At 51.3% G+C, this 23,038-nt stretch overlaps 1 protein-coding gene across 2 annotated transcripts in view; it reads left to right on the top strand.

Annotated features, from left to right (window-relative positions):
• Positions 1 to 23,038, top strand: part of C13H10orf67 (chromosome 13 C10orf67 homolog) — a 119,155-nt gene that overhangs the window by 67,037 nt on the left and 29,080 nt on the right. For both annotated transcript variants that reach the window (XM_070056147.2, XM_089312445.1), the window contains exons 9-13: positions 1,920 to 1,976; positions 2,383 to 2,601; positions 20,099 to 20,158; positions 20,771 to 20,850; positions 20,921 to 20,986. In XM_070056147.2, the coding sequence (XP_069912248.2) occupies positions 1,920 to 1,976; positions 2,383 to 2,601; positions 20,099 to 20,158; positions 20,771 to 20,850; positions 20,921 to 20,986 (482 nt within the window). The remainder of the gene's footprint in view (positions 1 to 1,919; positions 1,977 to 2,382; positions 2,602 to 20,098; positions 20,159 to 20,770; positions 20,851 to 20,920; positions 20,987 to 23,038) is intronic.

A 23,038-nucleotide genomic window follows, 5' to 3' on the forward strand; every position in this document is an offset into this window, starting at 1 on the left:
CTATTGAAGTTTGTTAGATTTCTCAAATAAGGCCTGGGATTTTTAGCTGTTATAATAATGTATAAAGCACATGATCACCTCATAAACAAATAATGCATATTTCCCTATAATCTCTGTTGCACTTCAAAAGGCTGATGAAAAAGTGGAATTGAAAGGTAAACTTATTTTGGTGAAAAAATATTGATATCCATGCATAGTGTTTTTCTTTTTTTTTTTTTTAAGGTTTATTTATTTATTTGAGAGGCAGAGTTATAGACAGAGAAAGGGAGAGACAGAGAGAAAGGTCTTCCGTATACCTGTTTAGTCCCCAAATGGCTGTGGTTGCCAGAGCTGAGCCAACTCAAAGCCAGGAGCCAGGAGCTTCCTCCAGGCCTCCCACATGGGTGCAGGGGCCCAAAAGGACTTGGGCCATCCTCCACTCCTTTCCCAGGCCTTAGCAGAGAGCTGGATCGGAAGTGGAGCAGCCGGGACTTGAACCAGTGCCCACATGGGATGCTGGCACTACAGGTGGCAGCTTTACCTGCTACGCCACAGCACCAGCCTCCATGCACTGTATTTTCATAATGTACATTTTCTGTTGTCTTTTTGGAGCTCCCTTGTACTTATGTAAATAAATAACTGTAATGACTTTAGACGTTTAGAATTTCATGTATTTCTGTCCATTTTTTTAAGAATTATTTTATTCATTTGAAAGAGTTACAGAGAGAAAGGTAGAGCCAAAGAGAGAGAGAAAGAGAGGTCTTCCATTCCACTGGTTCACTCCCCAAATGCCCGCAATGGCCAGAGCTGAGCTGAGCTGAAGCCAGGAGCCAGGAGCTTCCTCTGGGTCTCCCACATGGGTGCAGGGGCCCAAGGACTTGAGCCATCTACTACTGCTTTCCCAGGGCACAGCAGAGAGCTGGATCGGAAGAGGAGCAGCCGGGACTAGAACCGGTGCCCATGTGGGATGCCAGTGCTGCAGGCTGGCACTTTAACCTGCTGTGCCTCAGCGCTGGCTCTGTATTCACTTCTGTTTCAGTGTTTTTCTGGATAAATTTATTTTCCATTCAAATTCACATTCAGCATCATAACAGATATTCCCACAAGGGTTTAACAATCAAAAAATGTTTTAAAAGATGTATTTATTTATTGACTTGTTTCAAAGGCAGAGTGACAGAGATCTTCCATCCACTGGTTTAATCCCCTAATGGCCACCCAGCCATGTCTGGGCCAGGCTAACGTCAGGAGCTAGGAACTCCATCTGAGTCTCCCATGTGGGTGCAGGGACCCAAGTACTTAGACCCTCTGCTGCCGCTTTCCCAGGTGCATTAGTAGGAAGCTGGATAGGAAGTGGAGTAGCTGAGACTTGAACCAGCGCTCACATGTGGGATGCCAGTGTTACAATGGTGACTTAACCTGTTACACCACAACACAGGCCCCAATCAAATGGTTTAACATACTCGTGTTTCATGACTTAAGGAAGTTTTGCTAAAACAATAACAAACCGTGTGGCTGGTGCTGTGGCGTAGCAGGTAAAGTTGCCGCCTGGAGTGCCGGCATCCCATATGGGCGTCAGTTCGAGATCCATCTGCTCCTCTTCTGATCCAGCTCTCTGCTACGGCCTGGGAAAGCAGTAGAAGATGGCCCAAGTCCTTGGGGCCCTGCACCCATGTGGGAGACCCGGAAGAAGCTCCTGGTTCCTGGCTTTGGATCAGCCCAGCTCTGGCCATTGCGGCCATCTGGGGAGTGAACCATCAGACGGAAGACCTCTCTCTCCCTCCCTCTCTCCCTCTCTCTCTCCTTCTGCCTCTCTGTAACTCTGCCTTTCAAATAAATAAATAAATCTTTAAAAATACATAAAAAACCACCAAAAAATAAAACCCTCTTTTTTTGATCTTTGCAAATGGTAAAAAAAATAACATGGGCCTTTAACTTCACAGATTAACAAACAGAAAGAAGACATGGACAGGAGAAAGCCGGAGACCCTGGCCCTCAAGGTTTGCATTTAGGTGGTTTACGTGTTGTTGTGTTTTCTCCTTCTCTCTCTCTCACTGAGGGGTCCATATGGACTTCTGTCCTCCCTCCGGGAGGCGCCAGCTGTGGCTGGGGGCGGGGCGCTGCAGGTGGACAGCAGGGAGCCTTGCAGAGGGGCCCTAGGCTGGTGCTGCCGGCCGCACCTGCTCCTGCTCGGACTTCCTGCATCCCGGCTGCAAGCTCACCTCTCTCCTCCAAGGCCCCACCGATGGGGTCAGGCGGGCAGGGCCTGTGGGGTCACACGCAGCTCCGTGGCCCCTTGGGGCAGCCCCAGCCCCAACACCCGGGGAGGGAAGGCATGGGGGCGCGAATGCAGGGTTTAGGCCGAGAGTAACGATGCTGCTGTTCTTGTATGTGTGCGCGTGCCAGGGCCCGCGCTCAGCCAAGGGAAAGGAGACCTTTGTGCCCACGTGGTCCACGCTGCAGCCGCCCACAGCGGCCGCCACTGCCACCACTGCCGCCACCGCCACTGCCGCCGCCACCACGGAGCTGGAGTCAGTCAAGGCGCAGGCGGCCTCCGTCAGCGTGTCGGGTAAGAGGAAGAAAGCCAAGTCGGCCAAGAGGTTGTCCAAGGAGGCGCGCCCCGTGGTAAGCACTGCCCGGCCTCGCCTGCCCACGGCCCTTCCCACTCCCCCCAGAAGCTGCACGGCCGGCCGCTCTCTCTCCACGCACCTGAGCCCACATCCCAGCTTGCCGGCCCTTCGCTTGTCCAGTGGGATACCCACCTTCCCCGGCCAGCCAGCGTGGCGCTTGGCTTCGGCCCTGAGCAGGTGTCTGATTAGAACAGCGTCTGCCGACTTTACCACGGCCGCCCAGTGTCCAGCAGAGCGCTGGGCACGCAGGTGTGCGCGCAGTCCGCGCGTGCCGGGCATGCGCAGGTGCATCCTACACCGCCGCCGCCGCCCTCCGTAGCCACCTTGTGCCGCACAGGCCTAGTGAGACCGGAGGCTGCGCGGAGCACCGGCTGGGCTCAGGGTGGGCCAGTGCGGGACTGCAGCGAGGCACCCAGTCCTGGACCCAGCCCTGCCTCCCGCATAGAGAAGAATGTGCTCCGCCCCACCCCCTAGCTGGTTGTGGAAAATGCGCATTTAAAAAGAAAAAGAAACAACGCATTAATTTCAAAAAGGTGTTTTGCACCAAAGTTCACTTACTTTTAATTCTGACTCTCCGAGGCCCCTCCTGTGGCTGATGCAAAGCCACGGAAATTCTGTCCAGGTGGACTTGGAGTTCTCTGTACTCTTTGGTCCTATCTCTAGAGGTTCCCACGTTCTGCCTTCTTCCCCCACAGCAGGTGCAACCTGCCGCTTTATCTCTTTATTTAGGAAGCAGAGAGATGCATAGAAAGACAGAGACAGGTGGGGAGAGAGATCTTCCATAGAAAGACAGAGACAGACGGGGAGAGAGATCTTCCATAAAAAGACAGGGACAGACGGGGAGAGAGATCTTTCGTCCACTCCCCAAAGCCCCTCAGAGGCCAGGCCTGAGCCAGGGCTCCAACCCGGGTCAAGAATTCGATGGGTCTCCTAAGTAGGTGGCCCCAGGCCCCAAGTGCCTAGGCTGCTGCTGCTGGCTCCGGGGGTGCATCAGCAGGATGGAGGAGTGGGAGCAGAGGTGGGTGTGGAAGGCAGAGAATTCGCCTCCTTAGTGTGTGGGGTGTGGGGGTGTGCACACCCATGGTCCGGGAGGTGGGCGGGAAGGGCGCAGGCCTGGCGCGTGGGTGAGGTGGTTTCTGCGCACGTCACTCAGGTGGAAGGAGGGTTCTCCCCGAGCAGCCCCACTCTGCAGAAACTGGGAGCTGAGCCCTCCTGGAAACCAGGGTAGTTCCCCCAGGAAGAGAGCGACACTGAGCCGCGGAGTTTGTTCAAGACTGGCTAGCCACTGTGTTCCAAAGTCAGGTGTTTGTGACCCAGATCTTGGCAAGTATTTCTTACTGGCCTGCAAAACACACACACACACACACACACACACACACACTCACAGAGACGCACAAACTCATACACACAGAGACACACACCCACATACCACACACAGTCACACACACTCACACACACACATACAGTCCCACACACACTCTCACACTCACAGAGACACACAAACTCATACACACAGAGACACACACCCACATACCACACACAGTCACACATACTCACACAGTCACACACTCACACTCTCACAATGCAGTCACTCACTTGCACACACACAGACACACACAGTCATACACACACTTGCACACACACAGACACATAGTCATACAAACACCCTGGCCAGTGTATACAGTGTTACCCACCGCCCTGGGTGGGGAGCCCAGCTGCCCGGGGGGGGGGAGGGGGACGGGGTGGGGGTCTTGGACCCACTGGGCCTGAGGTCCCCTTCCGGAAGACTGACTCAGTCACGTTTCAGGGGGCTGGGGTCCGGGCTCCGAGGTGACGGCTGGAGGGATGGCAGAGGTGGGTCAGCGACTGGGGCAGAGCAGCTGAGCCAGCCACGCGGAGGTCCCAGCAGCAGGGGGCAGCTGCAGCAGAAGGCGCCCGTGCCCCCGCGCCCTCCGTGTGCAGACAGGAGCTGGGCCAGAGCCGGGTCCTGCCCCTCCCTCCCGCACTCACCTCCCATGGGGAATGCACCATGGAGGAGAGACCAAGGCCGCCGGGGGCCCCCAGAAGGTGTTATCTCAGTGGGCTCCCCTCAGAGCCCACAGTCTTCCCTTCTCACTGTACTGATTGCTTTCGGGATGTTTCCAAAGCTTAACAGTGGGGAGATTCTGAAGTTAATGTGTAACAGGAAGTAAAAACCCCCGGACCAGGGGGAAGGGGCAATGACGTAACCTGGTGTTTACATCTTCCTATTAATGGGCTCCGCTTTAAAGTGCAGGCGTCCTCGTCCTCGGTCCACTGTCCCCTTCCCCGCCCGTGCTCGGGGTGTCGCCTTCACGGTGCAGTCACTCTGTGTATACGAACCCGTGGTGATTTTCCCGCTGCACTTTCACACAGCTCTCTGGAGGCAGCCGGCCCTCTTCAAGTTCGTCTTTAAGGCTCTGATAGTATCTACCACGTGCAGGTGACCCAATGGGGAGCTTTCACTGGGAGCCGATGCAGGCCCATTTTACATCAGTCATTGAGCTGATCTCATTAATCACACTTATTTTCTGAAATCTGTGTCATTCGGTGGGAACCGCACACATGCTGCCCACAGCCCTGCACGCAGCGACAAACCGAGTGTTTGGCCAGTCTCAGAAACCCGATATGAAGCCCTGCCGTCGGAGTGCTATTCCTGAGAGATTTCACAACATAAAAATGTCTGCCGGCACAGCCCTGTTGTGTAAAGTTTATTTTCCGATATCTGTGAACATTTCAAACATCACGGCTGCACAGATCAAGGTTAAATTGGATTCCAGGGTCTCCTCCCCCTGCCCAAGTAATTAGTGCATTAAGGTTGCACCCAGTAAATGTGGCGCTTCCACGGGGTAACGTGCTGTGTGCTGACGGAACATATGGTGGGTGCTGGGATCCGCAGACAGCCCCGGCCCCTCCGTGTGGGAAGTGGGGCACGGGACGGAGTCCGTCGTGTGCTCCTGCTTGGAGTCCTCGCAGCACGGCACAACAGGCACAGAGAAAAGGCTAAAAACTCTAGAGCATTTTTCTTTCTCTTTAACATTCGAGAATTGTTAGGTGAAATACTTTTGCATTCCTTTCTGCAATGAGGACCCTAATCATGCTGCCAGCTAGGAATTTTAAAAAATGACTATTACGAGATGGGGAATGATGACTATAGGTATGGGGTATTTATAGGCTGGCTGAAGGGCAGGAAAAAAATTCTTTCTTTCTGAAATGTGTTGTTCTGCCTCCATGTGAGGGTACTTCAGAAAGTTCATGGAGAATGGAATGAAAAAGGAAGTTTATTTTGGTGCAAAAAAAAGAAGTTTTGAAATCCTTAGGTAGTTTTTCCCTAATATGGATTTTCCACGAACTTTTGAAGACCCCTGCATGCACATGGATTTCAAAAGGTTTTGGCATCCACAATGACCTTTTCATTCCATTCTCCACCAACTTCATTTTTTTAAAGATTTATTTTTATTTATTTGAAAGACAGAGTTACAGAGAGAGGTAGAGAGAGAGAGAGGTCTTCTAGCTGCTGGTTCACTCCCCAGATGGAGCTATGCTGACCCGAAGCCAGGAGCCAGGAGCTTCTTCCGGGTCTCTCTCAGGGGTACAGGGGCCTAAGGACTTGGGCCATCTTCTACTGCTGTCCCAGGCCATAGCAGAGAGCTGGATCGGAAAAGGGGCAGCGGGACTAGAACCAGTGCCCATAAGGGATGCTGGCACTTCAGGCCAGGGCTTTAACCCGCTGCGCCACAGCGCTGGCCCCATCTCCATGAACTTTAAACAATACCCTTATACAACCCATCTGTGTGGTTTAGTTGCACGTGAGGTTTAAAATAAACTTGATCAGAGAAGGGAAACTTGTGAGCTGTTAGTTGTTCCATTGTCCAGTTTTTGCTGCCTTCGGCTTGGTCAGCAGCTCTGCAGACCAACCTGGGGGGGTGGTCTTGTGCCACTCATGCCTGGAGCAGCACTGGGTGGGGGGTGAGCCCGAGGCAGGATGGTTCTGCCCGCGTGCATGGCTTTCAGAGGCTGCCAGGGGATAGTTACCGTATTTTTGTAGATTACATCGATACAACAGGGCCATCCTTATGACATTGGATCTTTGTTTTGTAACACAGGTAACTTTAAAATGTAGAGATAATTTGAAATTGTACAAAAATCAGTTATTCTAGAATCAAATTTTGCATTTACCACCAAAATGAATTCATCTGAAAGATCTGCTTTCAGAGAACGAAACTGAAACCCTGAGTCGTGTCGTACTGAAAATGCAGCCGCAGGGGACTGTTGCCTCTCACATTACTTTGTTATTCTGGGTGGTTTGATAGCTTAAAATTCTCAGTATATTTGGAATCGAAGATTTCCTAATGGAAATAATATTCAATTTTTCATTGTACAAAAGACAAAAATGTTGTTTGTTAAAATTCACTGGAGAGGTTTTGTGCTTCTTATTTTCCGGTTTATTCTGTGGGGCACAGTTGGTTGGTTGGATGTGGAGTTCACAGTTTGCCAGTGGAACTTCAGTGAGGATCAGGGTTGTGCTGTGGGGGTTAGGGATGGGCAGGTCTGGGATGTGGGTAACTTCCTGCTGTCCTCAGGCACGGGGCAAGGTGCTCATTTCTGTCCATACATGGTGGTGACAGAGTGTCCACCCTGGTGCCGAGGAACCCATGGGCCAGCGTCTCTCCCTGTGTGCTGTATCTCATTCACCTGGCCGTCAGCCTTGGGTCTCTCTGTCCTGTTTCCACTGGGAGCCGAGGCCAGCCCTGAGTGCCAGGCACTTCGCTTTGGGTCCTGATGCCACACAGACACCGTTCTTTGGCGTAAGACCGAGACTTCCCCTACTGCCACTCATCCTGCCTGCATTGTTCCTCCCTGATGCCGTCTGGTGCCGCGGAGCCACTGCACGTCCATGCTTGCCCGCGTCCAGCCAGAGGGTCTGCCCCCCTGGGCCACTGACGGTGGGCTGCCGGCCACCCTCTTTGCACCAGGCTCTCCCAACGTGTGGGTTTCTCTACCCTTGGTGTCTTTAGGCCTCGTCTCTCTAGCTAGAGGCTCTTCTCCACCCCTCTCAGTGTGGGTGTCATTCCTCTGTTCAGTATTGGCGGGTAATTAAGAAAGTTCATGGAAAAAATATGTTAAAGATAAATTTGGGCAGTGCGCATTTGGCACAGCTGCTAAAACCGCCCCTTGGGATGCCCACAACCCACATCAAAAAGCGTGGTTTATTTATTTTTTTAAGATTTATTTTATTATTTATTTGAAAGAGTTACAGAGATAGGTAGAGCCAGAGAGACAGAGAGAAAAGAAGTCTTCCATCTGCTGGTTCACTCCCCAAATGATCGAAATGGCCAGAGCTGAGCTGATCCAAAGCCAGGAGCCAGGAGCTTCTTCCAGTTCTCCCATGTGAGTGCAGGGGCCCAAGCACTTGGGCCATCTTCTACTGCTTTCCCAGGCCATATCAGAGAGTTGGATCAGAAGTGGATCAGCCGGGGCACGAACCAGCGTCCATATGGGATGCTGGCACTGCAGGCTACGGCTTTAATCCACTGCGCCACAGCGCCAGCCCCAAAGAGTGTGGTTTAAGTACTGGCTCCTTGGCTTCCAATCCAGCTTCCTGATGATGGCGTCTCGGAAGGCAGCAGGTGACAGCCCGAGGACTTGGGCCCCTGCCACCACGTGGGAGACCTGCTGGTTCCCGAGTTTAGCCTGGTTCAGCCCTGGCTGTTGCAGGCATTTAGGGACTGCAACAGCAGATGGAAGGTCTCTGTCCATCTGTCTCTCTGCCTGTTAAGTAAAATGAAAATAAATAATGAGAGGTTGTGCAAGACTTTATAAAAAATGCAGTAAAACAAAGATAAATTTGAGGCAGTTGCTAACACCCTGGAGCACCTGCGTCCTGTATCAGAGTGCCGAGTTCAAGTCCTTGCTCTGTGTCCCATTCCACTTTGCAACTAATGCACACAGTGCGGGTGAAGGCTCAAATACTCGGGTCCCTGCCTTCAGGGTGAAGCTGTGGGCTCCTGGCTTCTGCCTGGCCCAGCCCTGGCTGTGGCGGGTATTTGAGGAATGAACCAGCAGATGGAAGAGTCTCTCTCTCTGTTTCTCTCTCTCTCTCAAATGCATAAAGATTATAAAAGAGCACAGTTTTTAAAAAGATAAATTTATTTTGGTACAAAAAAATTGAAACCCATGGATAGTTTTTTTTCATAATAATTGTTTTCATAAACCTTTATCAGACCATTCTTATGCATGGGTTTCAATTTTTTTTCTGCACAAAAATAAACAGATTTTAATTCCATTTTGTGTAAGCCTTTGGAAGTTCCCTCAAAGATTTTTAGCCATGAAATGTGTATGTGTGTGTGTGTGTGTGTGTATATATATATACATATATATATTTATTTCAGTCATTCAATTAACTGGGCTTCCTAATACTTCTACCAATTGTATGTAACTTTTGTCCTATGTCAAATTTTGCTCCATTCCGTATCTAGAATAGAACAAAGAGTTATCTGCAACAAAGACCGTGAAGTGTTATGGCGTTTAGGCCGATGACTGGGAAGTGTAGAACAACCATTTATTTGGATGCCTACTGCCAGAATTGGTGTGTATGCATCCTGACAACCTGGAGTGTCGTTCTGGAACCCGCGGTCTGCCCCTTGATTGAGAACATGCAAGTGGATTCTAGCAAAAATCCGTAACATTTCTGTCTAGTTTACATGCAATAAAGCATACTCTATTTTTTTAAAGCTTAATTTGTTTGAAAGGCACAGTTACAGAATGAGAGAAAGAGAGTGAGATTTTTCCATTTACTGATTCACTCCCCAAGTGGCCACATTGGCCGGGGCGGGGAGCAGGCTGAGCTCCATCCAGATTTCCCACGTAGGTGGCGGGGACTGGGGCTGTCCTCGGCTGCTTTCCCAGGTGCATTAGCAGGGGGCTGGATCAGAAGCGGGGCAGCCGGGGTCAAGCGGTGCTCACGTGGGACGCCAGCATCCCAGGCAGTGGCTCAGCCCACTGTGCCACAACGCCAGCCCGCAAAGCTCGTTGTAAAGGTTTGCTTTGTACTCACATTACAAAGATTTGAATACAGAGATTTAGATTCTTGTACAACCATTGGAAAAGCTGGGAGAGAAAGTAAATTAAAAAAATCACCCAAGGAAAGGTTTCAGTCAGAGGCGCCCAGGTAGCTAAGAGGTCGACGAGAAGCCACTGTGATTTCTAAGAACCTCTGGAATCTCCCACCAGAAAACGTAGCGTTCAGCAGCGAGGAGTGTCTTTCTTTCTTTCTTTCTTTCTTTCTTTCTTTCTTTCTTTCTTTCTTTCTTTCTTTCTTTCTTTCTTTCTTTCCTTCCTTCCTTCCTTCCTTCCTTCCTTCCTTCCTTCCTTCCTTCCTTCCTTCCTTCCTTCCTTCCTTCCTTCCTTCCTTCCTTCCTTCCTTCCTTCCTTCCTTCCTTCCTTCCTTCCTTCCTTCCTTCCTTCCTTCCTTCCTTCCTTCCTTTACAGGCAGAGTTAGTGAGAGAGAGAGAGAGACAGAGAGAAAGGGCTTCCTTCCGTTGCTTCACCCCCCAAGTGCCTGCTACAGCTGGTGCACTGCGCCGATCCAAAGCCAGGAGCCAGGTGCTTCTCCTGGTCTCCCATGCGGGTGCAGGGCCCAAGCACTTGGGCCATCCTCCACTGCACTCCCGGGCCACAGCAGAGAGCTGGCCTGGAAGAGGGGCAACCGGGACAGAATCCGGTGCCCCAACCAGGACTAGAACCCGGGGTGCCAGTGCCGCAGGCGGAGGATTAGCCTAGTGAGCCATGGCGCCAGCCAAACCCTGGTTTTGTAAGTTGTTTTAAAATATTTTTTATTTATTTGAAAGGCAGAGTTATAGAGAGGCAGAGGCGGAGAAGAAAGAGGTCTTCCATCTGCTGGTTCACTCCCCAAATGGCTGCAAAGGTCGGATCTGGGCCTAACTGAAGCCAGGAGCCAGGACCTTCTGGGTCTCCCATGTGGGTGCAGGGGCCCAAGCACTTGGGCCATCTTCTACTGCTTTCCCAGGCCGTAGCAGAGAGCTGGATCAGAAGTGGAGCAACTGGGACTTGAACCAGTGCCCGTATGGGATGCCGGCACTGCAGGTGGCAGCGTTACGTGCTACACCACAGGGCCAGCCCCTTCTCATTTGATTCTCTTTTAGAGGAGACGAGATTGGGCGTGTTCAGGGCGGTGTGGGCGTAGATTTTATTTTCTCTTAATACCCGGAAGATGTGGCTCCGTTGTCTTTCGGCTTGCATAGTTTCTGACAGGAAGCCTGCTGTTCATTTTGTTTGCCTGTGTGTAATGCGTCTCATTTTGGAATGACTCTAGCCGTCCTCTGTATCTTTGCTCTTTGACTGTCGGACCATAACGTGTCGTTGGGTGAGTGTTGTCTCCTACTGCCCACTGCCTCCTTCTCTACTTCTGTTAATCCTGACTGCGCTGCTTGACTTTCTGGCTGGACGTCTTTCATTCCCTCGTGATCAGTCACGCATCGCTGTGTCAAGGAGGTGGCTCCTAGGAAGTGCACTGTCAGGTAATGTTGTTATGAACATCCTGGATGTATGGCATGCCGCACACCTGGCAGTCTGGCGCTGGCTGCAACGCCACGTGGTGTGTGTATGGATGGCTACAGCAAGCCGATTCATATTGTTGCCCAGCTCTCATATCCTGTCTCTGCTTTGGTTTGGGGAATGTCTTTTAGGCTAATGTCAAATTACTGCTTTTTTTCTTCAGTTGCACTGAGTCTACTGATGAGCCCATCAAAACAACTTATGGTCTTGTTTTATTTCTGGTATTTCCATTTTATGGCCCTCTTTTTTTATACATGATTTTTTTTGACAGGTAGAGTTAGACACAGAGAGAGTCAGAGAGAAATGTCTTCCTTTTTCCATTGGTTCACCCCCCCCCCCCAAAGTGGCCGCTATGGCCAGCGCTGCACTGATTGGAAGCCAGGAGCCAGGTGCTTCCTCCTGGTCTCCCATGGGGTGCAGGGCCCAAGCACTTGGGCCATCCTCCACTGCACTCCCTGGCCACAGCAGAGAGCTGGCCTGGAAGAGGGGCAACCGGCACAGAATCTGGTGCCCCAACCAGGACTAGAACCCGGGGTGCCGGCGCCGCAGGCAGAGGATTAGCCTAGTGAGCTGCGGCGCCAGCCCATTTTATGCCTTTTTACACTCTCCGTCTCTCTGATGGAACTGCCTATCTGTTGTTTATCATACATGCTGTTCATCTCTTCTCCTAGGTCCTTCACCATTCTACTTATAATTATTTTCAGATCCCCATCAGGGGAGCTTTCAGTCTGGTTCTGTCAATTGGTTTATCTCTAACATTACGTTCTTTTTTCCTTGACTTTTTGTCCGTCTCTCTCTTTCTCTCTTTTTAAGTTAAATTCTGGGCATTGTGCATGGAGTAGTAGAGATGGAAGTAAATTGTATTTACACCTCAAAATGGCATGCTCTTGTCATACCAGACTGTGACTGTGAGAGATTAGATCAAACTAACAGAAGTGGCTTAAACCGCTATGCTGTTCCAGTGCCCCCCCGATAATAACATATTTAAAGATTTCAAGAAGAAAGAGCTTAAAGGGAGAATACCTTTCACTAAAGCCCAGAAAGAATGGCCACAATTTCAGAAGAGGGCTGTTCGTAGAAATTGAGAGGAACAGGAGATTGCAATGAGTGTGGGATGTGAGGATGGGATCAGGGGTGAGGTTAATCCCATGACACATAATAAACATAACTGTGCTTCTCTTACTGCAAACTTTGGCTTGTTGGCTTCTTATTTAAAGATTATATTCATCCAGTTTTAAGAAATGTCTTAACTGCTAACAAATTTAACAATTATAGCAACTATTGAGAATGAATCTTTCTTATGAAGTTTTAGCTGTGTCTACCCATTCAAAAGAAAATGAGAAGTATTTATAATGAATGATTCACAGTCACAATATGTTATTACCGCTATAGTTATTTAATTCACATTTCCCTACTGAGTAAGTTAAACTACTTTCCCATTCTTGTTACCAGTCATTTTCACCTCTATCATTCTGCAGTGGACTGTTTGCACCTGTCAACAACGTGACCGCGTAAGACCTGGCGTGCGTGTTCCGGGGAAGCGGAACATCAGCAGCTGACAAAACAGAATGACAGCTCCGTGTGGACTGAGCAGGGTTCAGTGTAATATGCGGTAGCAAAGTTGAAAGTTCAACTCGAGCCGGAGAGCAAACACTCCAAGCGTGGATGTGTGCTTGTTTCTTTTCAATGAAAAGAGGCGCTATCTTCATCATTGCAATCGTATTGAGTTATGGAGAGATTGGATAACTATTTGTTCTGCAGACGATATGTTTGAGCAAGCATAGTTTTTTTTTATCTCTAGTTATTACACAGTTGATCATTATATGAGACTCAGAGAAAGGCAGCCTTCAGAATTGAAACTGATTTTGAATGTACGTGAATTTAAACACAGAATTCTTTTTTAAAAATTATTTGAGAGACAGAGTTAGAGACAGAGGGAGAGACAGAGAGAGAGAGAGAGAGAGATCTTCCATCTGCTGGTTCACTCCCCAAATGGCTGCAACAGCTGGAGCTGGGCTAATCCGAAAACAAGAGCCAGGAACTTCATCCCGGTCTGCCATGTGGGTGCAGGGGCCCAACCACTGGGACCATCCTCCATTGCTTTCCCAGGCCATTAGCAGAGAGCTGGATTGGAAGAGGAGCAACCAGGACAAGAACTGGTACCCATATGGGATGCCAGTGCCACTGATGGAGGCCTAACCCACCATGCTACAGTGCCAGCACCTAAGCATAGAATTCTTTTATAAGCTTTCAATCCTTGATGTCACTTTGGGTATCATGAAATAAATATAAATGTCTTCCTACATGGAAACATTTTACCAATTTTTTTTCCTAATTTTCTTGGGATTTTTTTAAAATTTGAGTTAATTTTTCACTTTAGTATACTGATAAAGTTTGGGGCTTGGACCCCAGTGGTTTCCTTGGTCCACTGCTGACCCTGTACCCCAGGCTCCCTGGGCTGGGAGGCAGCCAAGGGCACCGTGCCCATTGCTGGAGAGCAGACAGGTGGAGAGATCCCCCAGAGCCCCCGCCTGCTGTCATTTTGATGGTCCCCAATGTCTTTGAGGCCAAGGAAGGCTAATGATACCAGACCCTTTGTTGTTGTTTGGGTTAATTTGATGAAATCAGTCATGCTGTTGGTTTTCCTTTTGGCAAAGTTTCCTGTTCAGTGGCCTTGGGAACGTGAGTCACGGTGCCAGGAGTGGTGAGGCATAGCTTCTTCTGGGAAGTCTGGGAAACCTTGGGGACGATGGCAGGAACGGTTATGTGGGTGTTCTAGCTCCGCTGACCTGTTCTTCAGAACAGTGGCCCTGACAGAGCAGGGGTTAGGAGTAGGGACCTAAGGCAAGAGCAGGGGTTAGGAGTAGGGACCTCAGGCAAGAGCAGGGGTTAGGAGTAGAGAGAGACCTAAGGCAAGAGCAGGGGTTAGGAGCAGAGACCTAAGGCAAGAGCAGGGGTTAGGAGTGGAGAGACCTAAGGCAAGAGCAGGGGTTAGGTAGGAGTAGAGAGACCTAAGGCAAGAGCAGGGGTTAGGAGTGGAGAGACCTAAGGCAAGAGCAGGGGTTAGGAGAAGAGAGACCTAAGGCAAGAGCAGGGGTTAGGAGTAGAGAGACCTAAGGCAAGAGCAGGGGTTAGGAGTAGAGAGACCTAAGGCAAGAGCAGGGGTTAGGTAGGAGTAGAGAGACCTAAGGCAAGAGCAGGGGTTAGGAGTAGAGAGACCTAAGGCAAGAGCAGGGGTTAGGTAGGAGTAGAGAGACCTAAGACAAGAGCAGGGGTTAGGAGTAGAGAGACCTAAGACAAGAGCAGGGGTTAGGAGTAGAGAGACCTAAGGCAAGAGCAGGGGTTAGGAGTAGAGAGACCTAAGGCAAGAGCAGGGGTTAGGTAGGAGTAGAGAGACCTAAGGCAAGAGCAGGGGTTAGGAGTAGAGAGACCTAAGGCAAGAGCAGGGGTTAGGAGCAGAGACCTAAGGCAAGAGCAGGGGTTAGGAGCAGAGACCTAAGGCAAGAGCAGGGGTTAGGTAGGAGTAGAGAGACCTAAGGCAAGAGCAGGGGTTAGGAGTAGAGAGACCTAAGGCAAGAGCAGGGGTTAGGAGTAGAGAGACCTAAGGCAAGAGCAGGGGTTAGGAGTAGAGAGACCTAAGGCAAGAGCAGGGGTTAGGAGCAGAGACCTAAGGCAAGAGCAGGGGTTAGGAGTAGAGAGACCTAAGGCAAGAGCAGGGGTTAGGAGTAGAGAGACCTAAGGCAAGAGCAGGGGTTAGGAGTAGAGAGACCTAAGGCAAGAGCAGGGGTTAGGTAGGAGTAGAGAGACCTAAGGCAAGAGCAGGGGTTAGGAGTAGAGAGACCTAAGGCAAGAGCAGGGGTTAGGAGCAGAGACCTAAGGCAAGAGCAGGGGTTAGGAGCAGAGACCTAAGGCAAGAGCAGGGGTTAGGTAGGAGTAGAGACCTCAGGCAAGAGCAGGGGTTAGGTAGGAGTAGAGAGACCTAAGACAAGAGCAGGGGTTAGGAGTAGAGAGACCTAAGGCAAGAGCAGGGGTTAGGAGTAGAGAGACCTAAGGCAAGAGCAGGGGTTAGGTAGGAGTAGAGAGACCTAAGGCAAGAGCAGGGGTTAGGAGCAGAGAGACCTAAGGCAAGAGCAGGGGTTAGGAGTAGTGACCTAAGGCAAGAGCAGGGGTTAGGAGTAGAGAGACCTCAGGCAAGAGCAGGGGTTAGGTAGGAGTAGAGAGACCTAAGGCAAGAGCAGGGGTTAGGAGCAGAGACCTAAGGCAAGAGCAGGGGTTAGGAGTAGAGAGACCTAAGGCAAGAGCAGGGGTTAGGAGTAGAGACCTCAGGCAAGAGCAGGGGTTAGGTAGGAGTAGAGAGACCTAAGGCAAGAGCAGGGGTTAGGAGTAGAGACCTAAGGCAAGAGCAGGGGTTAGGAGTAGAGAGACCTAAGGCAAGAGCAGGGGTTAGGAGTAGAGAGACCTAAGGCAAGAGCAGGGGTTAGGTAGGAGTAGAGAGACCTAAGACAAGAGCAGGGGTTAGGAGTAGAGAGACCTAAGACAAGAGCAGGGGTTAGGAGTAGAGAGACCTAAGGCAAGAGCAGGGGTTAGGAGTAGAGAGACCTAAGGCAAGAGCAGGGGTTAGGAGTAGAGAGACCTCAGGCAAGAGCAGGGGTTAGGTAGGAGTAGAGAGACCTAAGACAAGAGCAGGGGTTAGGAGTAGAGAGACCTAAGGCAAGAGCAGGGGTTAGGAGTAGAGAGACCTAAGGCAAGAGCAGGGGTTAGGAGTAGAGAGACCTAAGGCAAGAGCAGGGGTTAGGAGTAGAGAGACCTAAGGCAAGAGCAGGGGTTAGGTAGGAGTAGAGAGACCTAAGACAAGAGCAGGGGTTAGGAGTAGAGAGACCTAAGGCAAGAGCAGGGGTTAGGAGTAGAGAGACCTAAGGCAAGAGCAGGGGTTAGGAGTAGAGAGACCTAAGGCAAGAGCAGGGGTTAGGAGTAGAGACCTAAGGCAAGAGCAGGGGTTAGGAGTAGAGAGACCTAAGACAAGAGCAGGGGTTAGGAGTAGAGAGACCTAAGGCAAGAGCAGGGGTTAGGAGTAGAGAGACCTAAGGCAAGAGCAGGGGTTAGGAGTAGAGAGACCTAAGGCAAGAGCAGGGGTTAGGTAGGAGTAGAGAGACCTCAGGCAAGAGCAGGGGTTAGGAGTAGAGAGACCTAAGGCAAGAGCAGGGGTTAGGAGTAGAGAGACCTAAGGCAAGAGCAGGGGTTAGGTAGGAGTAGAGAGACCTCAGGCAAGAGCAGGGGTTAGGTAGGAGTAGAGAGACCTAAGGCAAGAGCAGGGGTTAGGTAGGAGTAGAGAGACCTAAGGCAAGAGCAGGGGTTAGGAGCAGAGACCTAAGGCAAGAGCAGGGGTTAGGAGTAGAGAGACCTAAGGCAAGAGCAGGGGTTAGGGTCCCGGGGGTTTTCCTGTGGGCCAGGGGCAGACCAGAAGTACAGGATCGGCTCCCATCCCTGCTGTCTGCTCTTCTGTCTGTAGGTTTCATGAGCTTCGGCTTTAACTCCTACACCCATGGCTGCCACGTTATGTGTGGAAGATCTGCCCCGTACCCCAGGTCTGGTCCTTGTGCCAGTTTCCTGTTGTACACCTTCATTTGAACAGGATTAAACTGCCCCCCGCAGAGTCTGCAGAGCCTTGGAGAGAGGCATGTCGGGAGGGAGCTGTCAGTCTCACCCACTGGGTCTGCTGGGCTCAGGGGAGTACACGTGGGGCCTGTTTCATCTTAGCCATCTGGAGGGATTTCCGGCAACCCTTGACATGTCCTTAAAACTGGCCAGTGTCCTGCGCTCAGAGGTGATGATTGTAACCAACACTGTTCTAAGGAAATTCGTCTCCACGCTCTGAGGGCTTTGCCCTTTGCTTGCCTGAAGCTCACCTTTTGTGGCCAAGCCAATGTGTGTGTGTACTGTGTAATCCTAAGTGTAGTGTCCTGTCGTGGAATACATCCATTCGAAATCTGAAGCACCTCTCGAAAGGCGTTAAAAGTCTTTGTACTGGCCGGCACCAGGGCTCACTAGGCTAATCCTCTGCCTGTGGCACCGGCACACCGGGTTCTAGTCCCAGTCGGGGCGCTGGATTCTGTCCCGGTTACCCCTCTTCCAGGCCAGCTCTCTGCTGTGGCCAGGGAGTGCAGTGGAGGATGGCCCAAGTGCTTGGGCCCTGCACCCCATGGGAGACCAGGATAAGTACCTGGCTCCTGCCATCGGATCAGCGCAGTGCGCCGGCCGCGGTGGCCATTGGAGGGTGAACCAATGGCAAAAAGGAAGACCTTTCTCTCTGTCTCTCTCTCTCACTATCCACTCTGCCTGTCAAAAAAAAAAAAAAAGTCTTTGTACTTCTCTCTCCCAGACCCAAGTCACTCCTATTCTGCCCCGAACTAACTTCACACTAATCTTCTTATGTTGATAGTGTGTCAAGTGCTGCAAGTGCTGGAATCTGAATTTACCAAATTCTTTCTGATTCAAAAAAAAAAAATAAACAAAACCAGCAAAGAAAATCATCTCAATTTTTATTGTATTTCATTTTTCTCTTAGCGAGTGGTGCCATTCTTCCTCCCGTTGTCCAAATGAGAAATTCTAGGCAGCTTTCCTACTCGAAAAGTCCCCTAAACTCTACCTCTTCCATAACGTCTCTCAAATCTGTCTCCTCAACTTCAACCCTGTTTGGCTTTTTTTAATTTTATCTCCAGGACCTACAACAATTCCTGGCACCTAGCAGACAGCTCAGTAAATATTTGGCGAGTGAGAGAGCACACACAGAGGACAAACAAAGCACCTGGCTCTGCAGAAACAGTTACCGCGGGGAACACAGGCGAGAAGCTGAAAGACTTAAAAATAATATCTTGGGGGCAGGGCTGGTGCTGTGGTGTAGTGGGTAAAGCCACCACCTGCGATGCCAGCATCCAATATGGGCACCAGTTCATGTCCTGGCTGCTCCATTTCCAGTTCAGCTCCCTGCGAATGATCTGGGAAAGCAGTGGAAGATGGCCCAAGTACTTGGGCCCCTGCACCCACGTGGGAGACCTGGAAGACGCTCCAGGCTCCTGGCTGCAGATCAGCACAGCTCCAGCCATTGCAGCCAATTGGGGAGTGAACCATCGAATGGAAAATCTCTCTCTCTCCCTCTGCCTCTCTTTCTGCCTCTCCTCTCTCTGTGTAACTCTGACTTTCAAATAAATAAATAAATCTTTAAAAAAATAAGAAGTTTACCATCCATAAAACCCTGATGGAAACCACAGAAGTATTCTAACTGAACACGGGAGGACCTGAACACTCAGGGTGATGGGGACACATAACAGGAGGGTCAAGAACCACTCAGAGGTTAAGAGAAATGAGAAGGACTTGAGAGCTGGTGCATGAGCCCTCGCAGGAGTCTGGTTGCAGTCTCGTCTCCTTCTCCAGGGATCTGGTCACAGGACTTGGTTCTAGAGTAGTGAACATGTTGTTAGTGCTGTCTGAGTTCTGTCTTCAGGACCCATGTGCAAACTGGCCTAGCCTGGAGGACTTAACTGTGGCAAGGGAAGAATGCCATCTCCACTCACGAAACCACAGGAAACGGTTCCTCCTAGAAAGGGAGAGGTAGAGTGAGTGAAACGCATCAAAGACACGAAGAGCCAGTGGATGTCACCGCTCAGAGCTAATCAACCAGCACGGGGACTTACAGATCTTAAAGTCGTGAGAGAGGCAGCGAAAGAAGAACTAACCATGCACAGATAAGACACTGGGCCTGTGCAGGAGAGAGAGGCGCCGAGAGTAATGTGGGTGCTCTGAATCCTCCATCTTTACTGCCGGGGAGCCCAGAGTGAAGCTGTTTATAACAATAGCAAGAGAGGGCCGGCGCCGCGGCTCACTAGGCTAATCCTCCGCCTGTGGTGCTGGCACCCCGGGTTCTAGTCCCCGTTGGGGCGCCGGATTCTGTCCCGGTTGCTCCTCTTCCAGTCCAGCTCTCCACTGTGGCCCAGGAAGGCAGTGGAGGATGGCCCAAGTGCTTGGGCCCTGCAACCTCATGGGAGACCAGGCTCCTGGCTTCGGATCGGCACAGCGCCGGCCATATCGGCCACTTAGGGGGTGAACCAACGGAAAAAGGAAGACCTTTCTCTCTGTCTCTCTCTCTCACTGTCTAACTCTGCCTGTAAAAAATAAATAAATAAATAAAAATAATAATAGCAAGAGAAAAACTGGAGTGGGGGCAAACACTTCATTTCTAAGAATTGAGAGTTTTCTGTTCATGTATAGTACAAGGTATTTTTTCAAACAGAGGTTTGGTGCAGTGGTTAAAGTGTTGTGTGGGACAGCTTCCTGCTGAATCGGGGAGTACCTGGGTTCCAGTGTCCTGCTCATGTGCACCCTGGGAGGCAGCAAATGTTGGATCCAGGAGTTGGGTCCTTGGCACCTATGTGGAGGACCCAGATGCAGTTCTGGGTCCTGGCTTCAGCCTGGTCCAGGACCAGCTGTTTGAGGGCATTTGAGGAGTGAACCAGCAGATGGAAGATTCTCTCTCTCCCTCTCCCTCTCCCTCCTTAACCCCTCCCTCTCCCTCTCCCTCTCCCTCCTTAACCCCTCCCTCTCCCTCCCTCTCCCACTCCCTCTCTCGCTCCTTCTCCCTCTCCCTCTCTCTCTTTCCTCCCTCTCTTCTCTGCCTTTCAAATAAAAAATGAAAGAGACATGAAATTGTTTTTAATGGGCTTTGTCCAATTTGAATGTCAGGTACCAGCACTGAGCTTTTTAAATTTTATAGGTAATGAAGGCCCTTGGGGGTGATGGTTGACATGTTTCAAGTCTGTTTCCTTTCTACAAGTTACAAACAAGCTGCATCTTCAAGCCCTGATTTGCAATGTTATCTTGACCTTGGTTAATTCCCTTGCCAGTCTAGAAGTCTAACACTTGTGGCACAAGAAGAAAAGAAGGTGAAACTGTCGTGGACTAAGGTATACCCCCGAGGAGCAGGACCCCTGCTGTTTACCTGGCTAGCGTTGGTGTCGATGTTGGCTACTCTCAGGAAAGAGCGCTGACTTGGGAGCCTACACTGAGAGTCCGTCTTGGACAGAGAACCCGACTGCCTCTTTAGTGTGATCCTGCGGTACAGCCCTGCCACACCCAAACAAATCTCACGACTGTCCACATCCACAGTTAGAAGTTCGTTCCTTTTGCAAAACGCATTGTCCTCTAGATAGTACTGGAGGACGCTGAGGGCTCTAGTGTGATTGGGTTGGTCCGATCCCTTCCTGACACCTGTATTAATAAAACATGGAGCAGAAGGGGCCCCTGCTTATTAACGGAGAGGGCGAGAAGGAAAGATTTACGAAAAAATGACCGTGGCGCAGGGTAGGAGAAGGATGGTTGATCCAGATGCAGTCCGGCTGCCCGTGACTTCATCGCGAGGCCAGGGGTCTCCAGTTCTTCCCATTTGTAGGGATTTGCAAATAAATGTAACTCCCTGTTCCCCCCGACTCCCTCTGAGAGTCCTGCTACGGGGTTCATGGAGAAACGGGGGATGTTGTGCTCGTCCTCATCTCTGTGACTTTGTTTCCATGGCAAAGGATGACGACAGAAGATTTCTGCAGATGCAGATAGAGGTGCTGCAGGCCACGCTGGAGTCGGAGACCAGGAAGATAGAAAGGTGGGGCTGCAGCGGCTCAGGGCCGAGCCCCGGGGCCCTCCGGCCCCTCACTGCTGTCACTCTCTTACAGATACCGGAAGGAAGCCGAGCAGATCAGCAAGAACTGGGAGAGGAAGTTCGTCATCCTCCGGAACAGGTACGGCTGGTGGTGCGGTGTGGTTCCTCGGAGGACGGGACTGATTGTCTCCTAGGCTTGGGGGACTTGAACTCTTCTCTGCACCTGCACGTTAATCAACATCAGATACCCTCAGCTACTTTGAAAAGAAATGCAGAATACCTGGCTAAAAGCAGAGGAGTCATCAAAGACACTTGAAAGAGAAACAACCCGGGCTGGCGCCGCGGCTCACTAGGCTAATCCTCCACCTGCGGTGCAGGCACCCCGGGTTCTAGTCCCGGTCAGGGCGCCGGATTCTGTCCCGGTTGCCCCTCTTCAAGGCCAGCTCTCTGCTGTGGCCAGGGAGTGCAGTGGAGGATGGCCCAAGTGCTTGGGCCCTGCACCCCATGGGAGACCAGGATGGGTACTTGGCTCCTGCCATCGGATCAGTGCGGTGCGCCGGCCGCAGCACAGCAGCCACGGCGGCCATTGGAGGGTGAACCAATGGCAAAGGAAGACCTTTCTCTCTGTCTCTCTCTCTCACTGTCCACTCTGCCTGTCAAAAAAAAAATAATAAAAAAAAAGAAAGAGAAACAACTCAAGGTTCTGTGGGATTCCCTATTGCAGTGTTTCAGCTTTGAGAGATCAGCAAGCCAGATGCCTGGAGAGCAATTTATTCAGGCCCTATCAAAGCAGACAGAGGCAGAGAGAGAGAGAGAAATAGAGAGAGCAAGCGAGCGAGCGAGCTTCCATCCTCTGGTTCACTCCCTACATGGCCACAATGGTCAGAGCTGGGCTGTTATGAAGCCAGGAGCCAGGAGCTTCTTCCGGGTCTCCCACGCAGGTGCAAGGGCCCAAGGACTTGGGCCATCTTCCACTGCTTTCCCAGGCCACAGCAGAGAGCTGGATCAGAAGAGGAGCAGCCGGGACTAGAACCAGCGCCTATATGAGATGCTGGCACTGGCAGGCCGGGGCTTTAACCCGCTGTGCCACAGTGCCAGCCCCTGTGTTTGCAGTTTCCTTGTGTACCTACCTGGGAAGGGACGGCTGGGACATGTAATTCCATGCTGAACATTTTGCGGAACTGCAGGCTGTTTTCCAAAGGGGCTGCGTCTTTGCTGAGCGCACCAGCAGGGAGGGAGGGCTCCGCGTTCTCTGCACCCTCCCCGGCATCGTGTGTTATTGGCCTTTCTGGCTGCAGTCGTCCTGGGGGGTGTGGAAGCGCTCCATCAGCACAGCTGTGATTAGTGCGACCAGTGATACTGCGACGCGGCGCATCGTGCCCTGGGCCTCTTGGCCATTTGTGTATCTTCTTTACAAAGATCTGTTGGAATCCTCCGCCCATTCTTTATTTGGGTTCTTTTTCATTATTGAACTGAAAGTCCCAGTATCTCCTTGGCCACATAGCACCCATCGAGTCCTGCCGAGTCGGCCTCTCCCCTAGACGTGTCTCGTCCCTTCCCCTTGGACAGATGGACGCGGTCGGAGCCGAGTCAGGACCTCATCTGCCTCTGGTTCAGCTGCCTCTGCCCCCGAGGTGCAGCTCTTCAGCCGTGAGCTCAGACCCGGCTGTCGTCCGACACAGACAGCACCACTTTGCCTTTCAAAAGCTTTCTCCTACGGCTGTAGCCTCATGGCCTGTGCAGCTCCAGACCTCAGCAGACATTTTGCTGGGAAAACAGCTGTGTATTCTGAAACCCCCAAGTCTCCAGGGTAGTGCTGTGTAGCCTCACCTACGTGCAAGGAGGTCTGCTCGCTGCCCGGCCCTCACAGTGGCCGTCCTCCAGAGCTCACGCCAGCCACAGTGGAAATCAGACAGCGCCAGCCGGCGCCGCGGCTCACTAGGCTAATCCTCTGCCTTGCGGCGCCGGCACACTGGGTTCTAGTCCCGGTCGGGGCGCCGGACTCTGTCCCGGTTGCCCCTCTTCCAGGCCAGCTCTCTGCTGTGGCCCGGGAGTGCAGTGGAGGATGGCCCAAGTGCTTGGACCCTGCACCCCATGGGAGACCAGGAGAAGCACCTGGCTCCTGCCTTCGGATCAGTGCGGTGCGCTGGCCTCAGCGGCCATTGGAGGGTGAACCAACGGCAAAGGAAGA

Source organism: Oryctolagus cuniculus, chromosome 13 (assembly GCF_051225735.1).
Source record: "Oryctolagus cuniculus isolate XC-2025 breed Fujian yellow rabbit chromosome 13, ASM5122573v1, whole genome shotgun sequence".
Lineage (NCBI taxonomy): Eukaryota > Metazoa > Chordata > Mammalia > Lagomorpha > Leporidae > Oryctolagus > Oryctolagus cuniculus.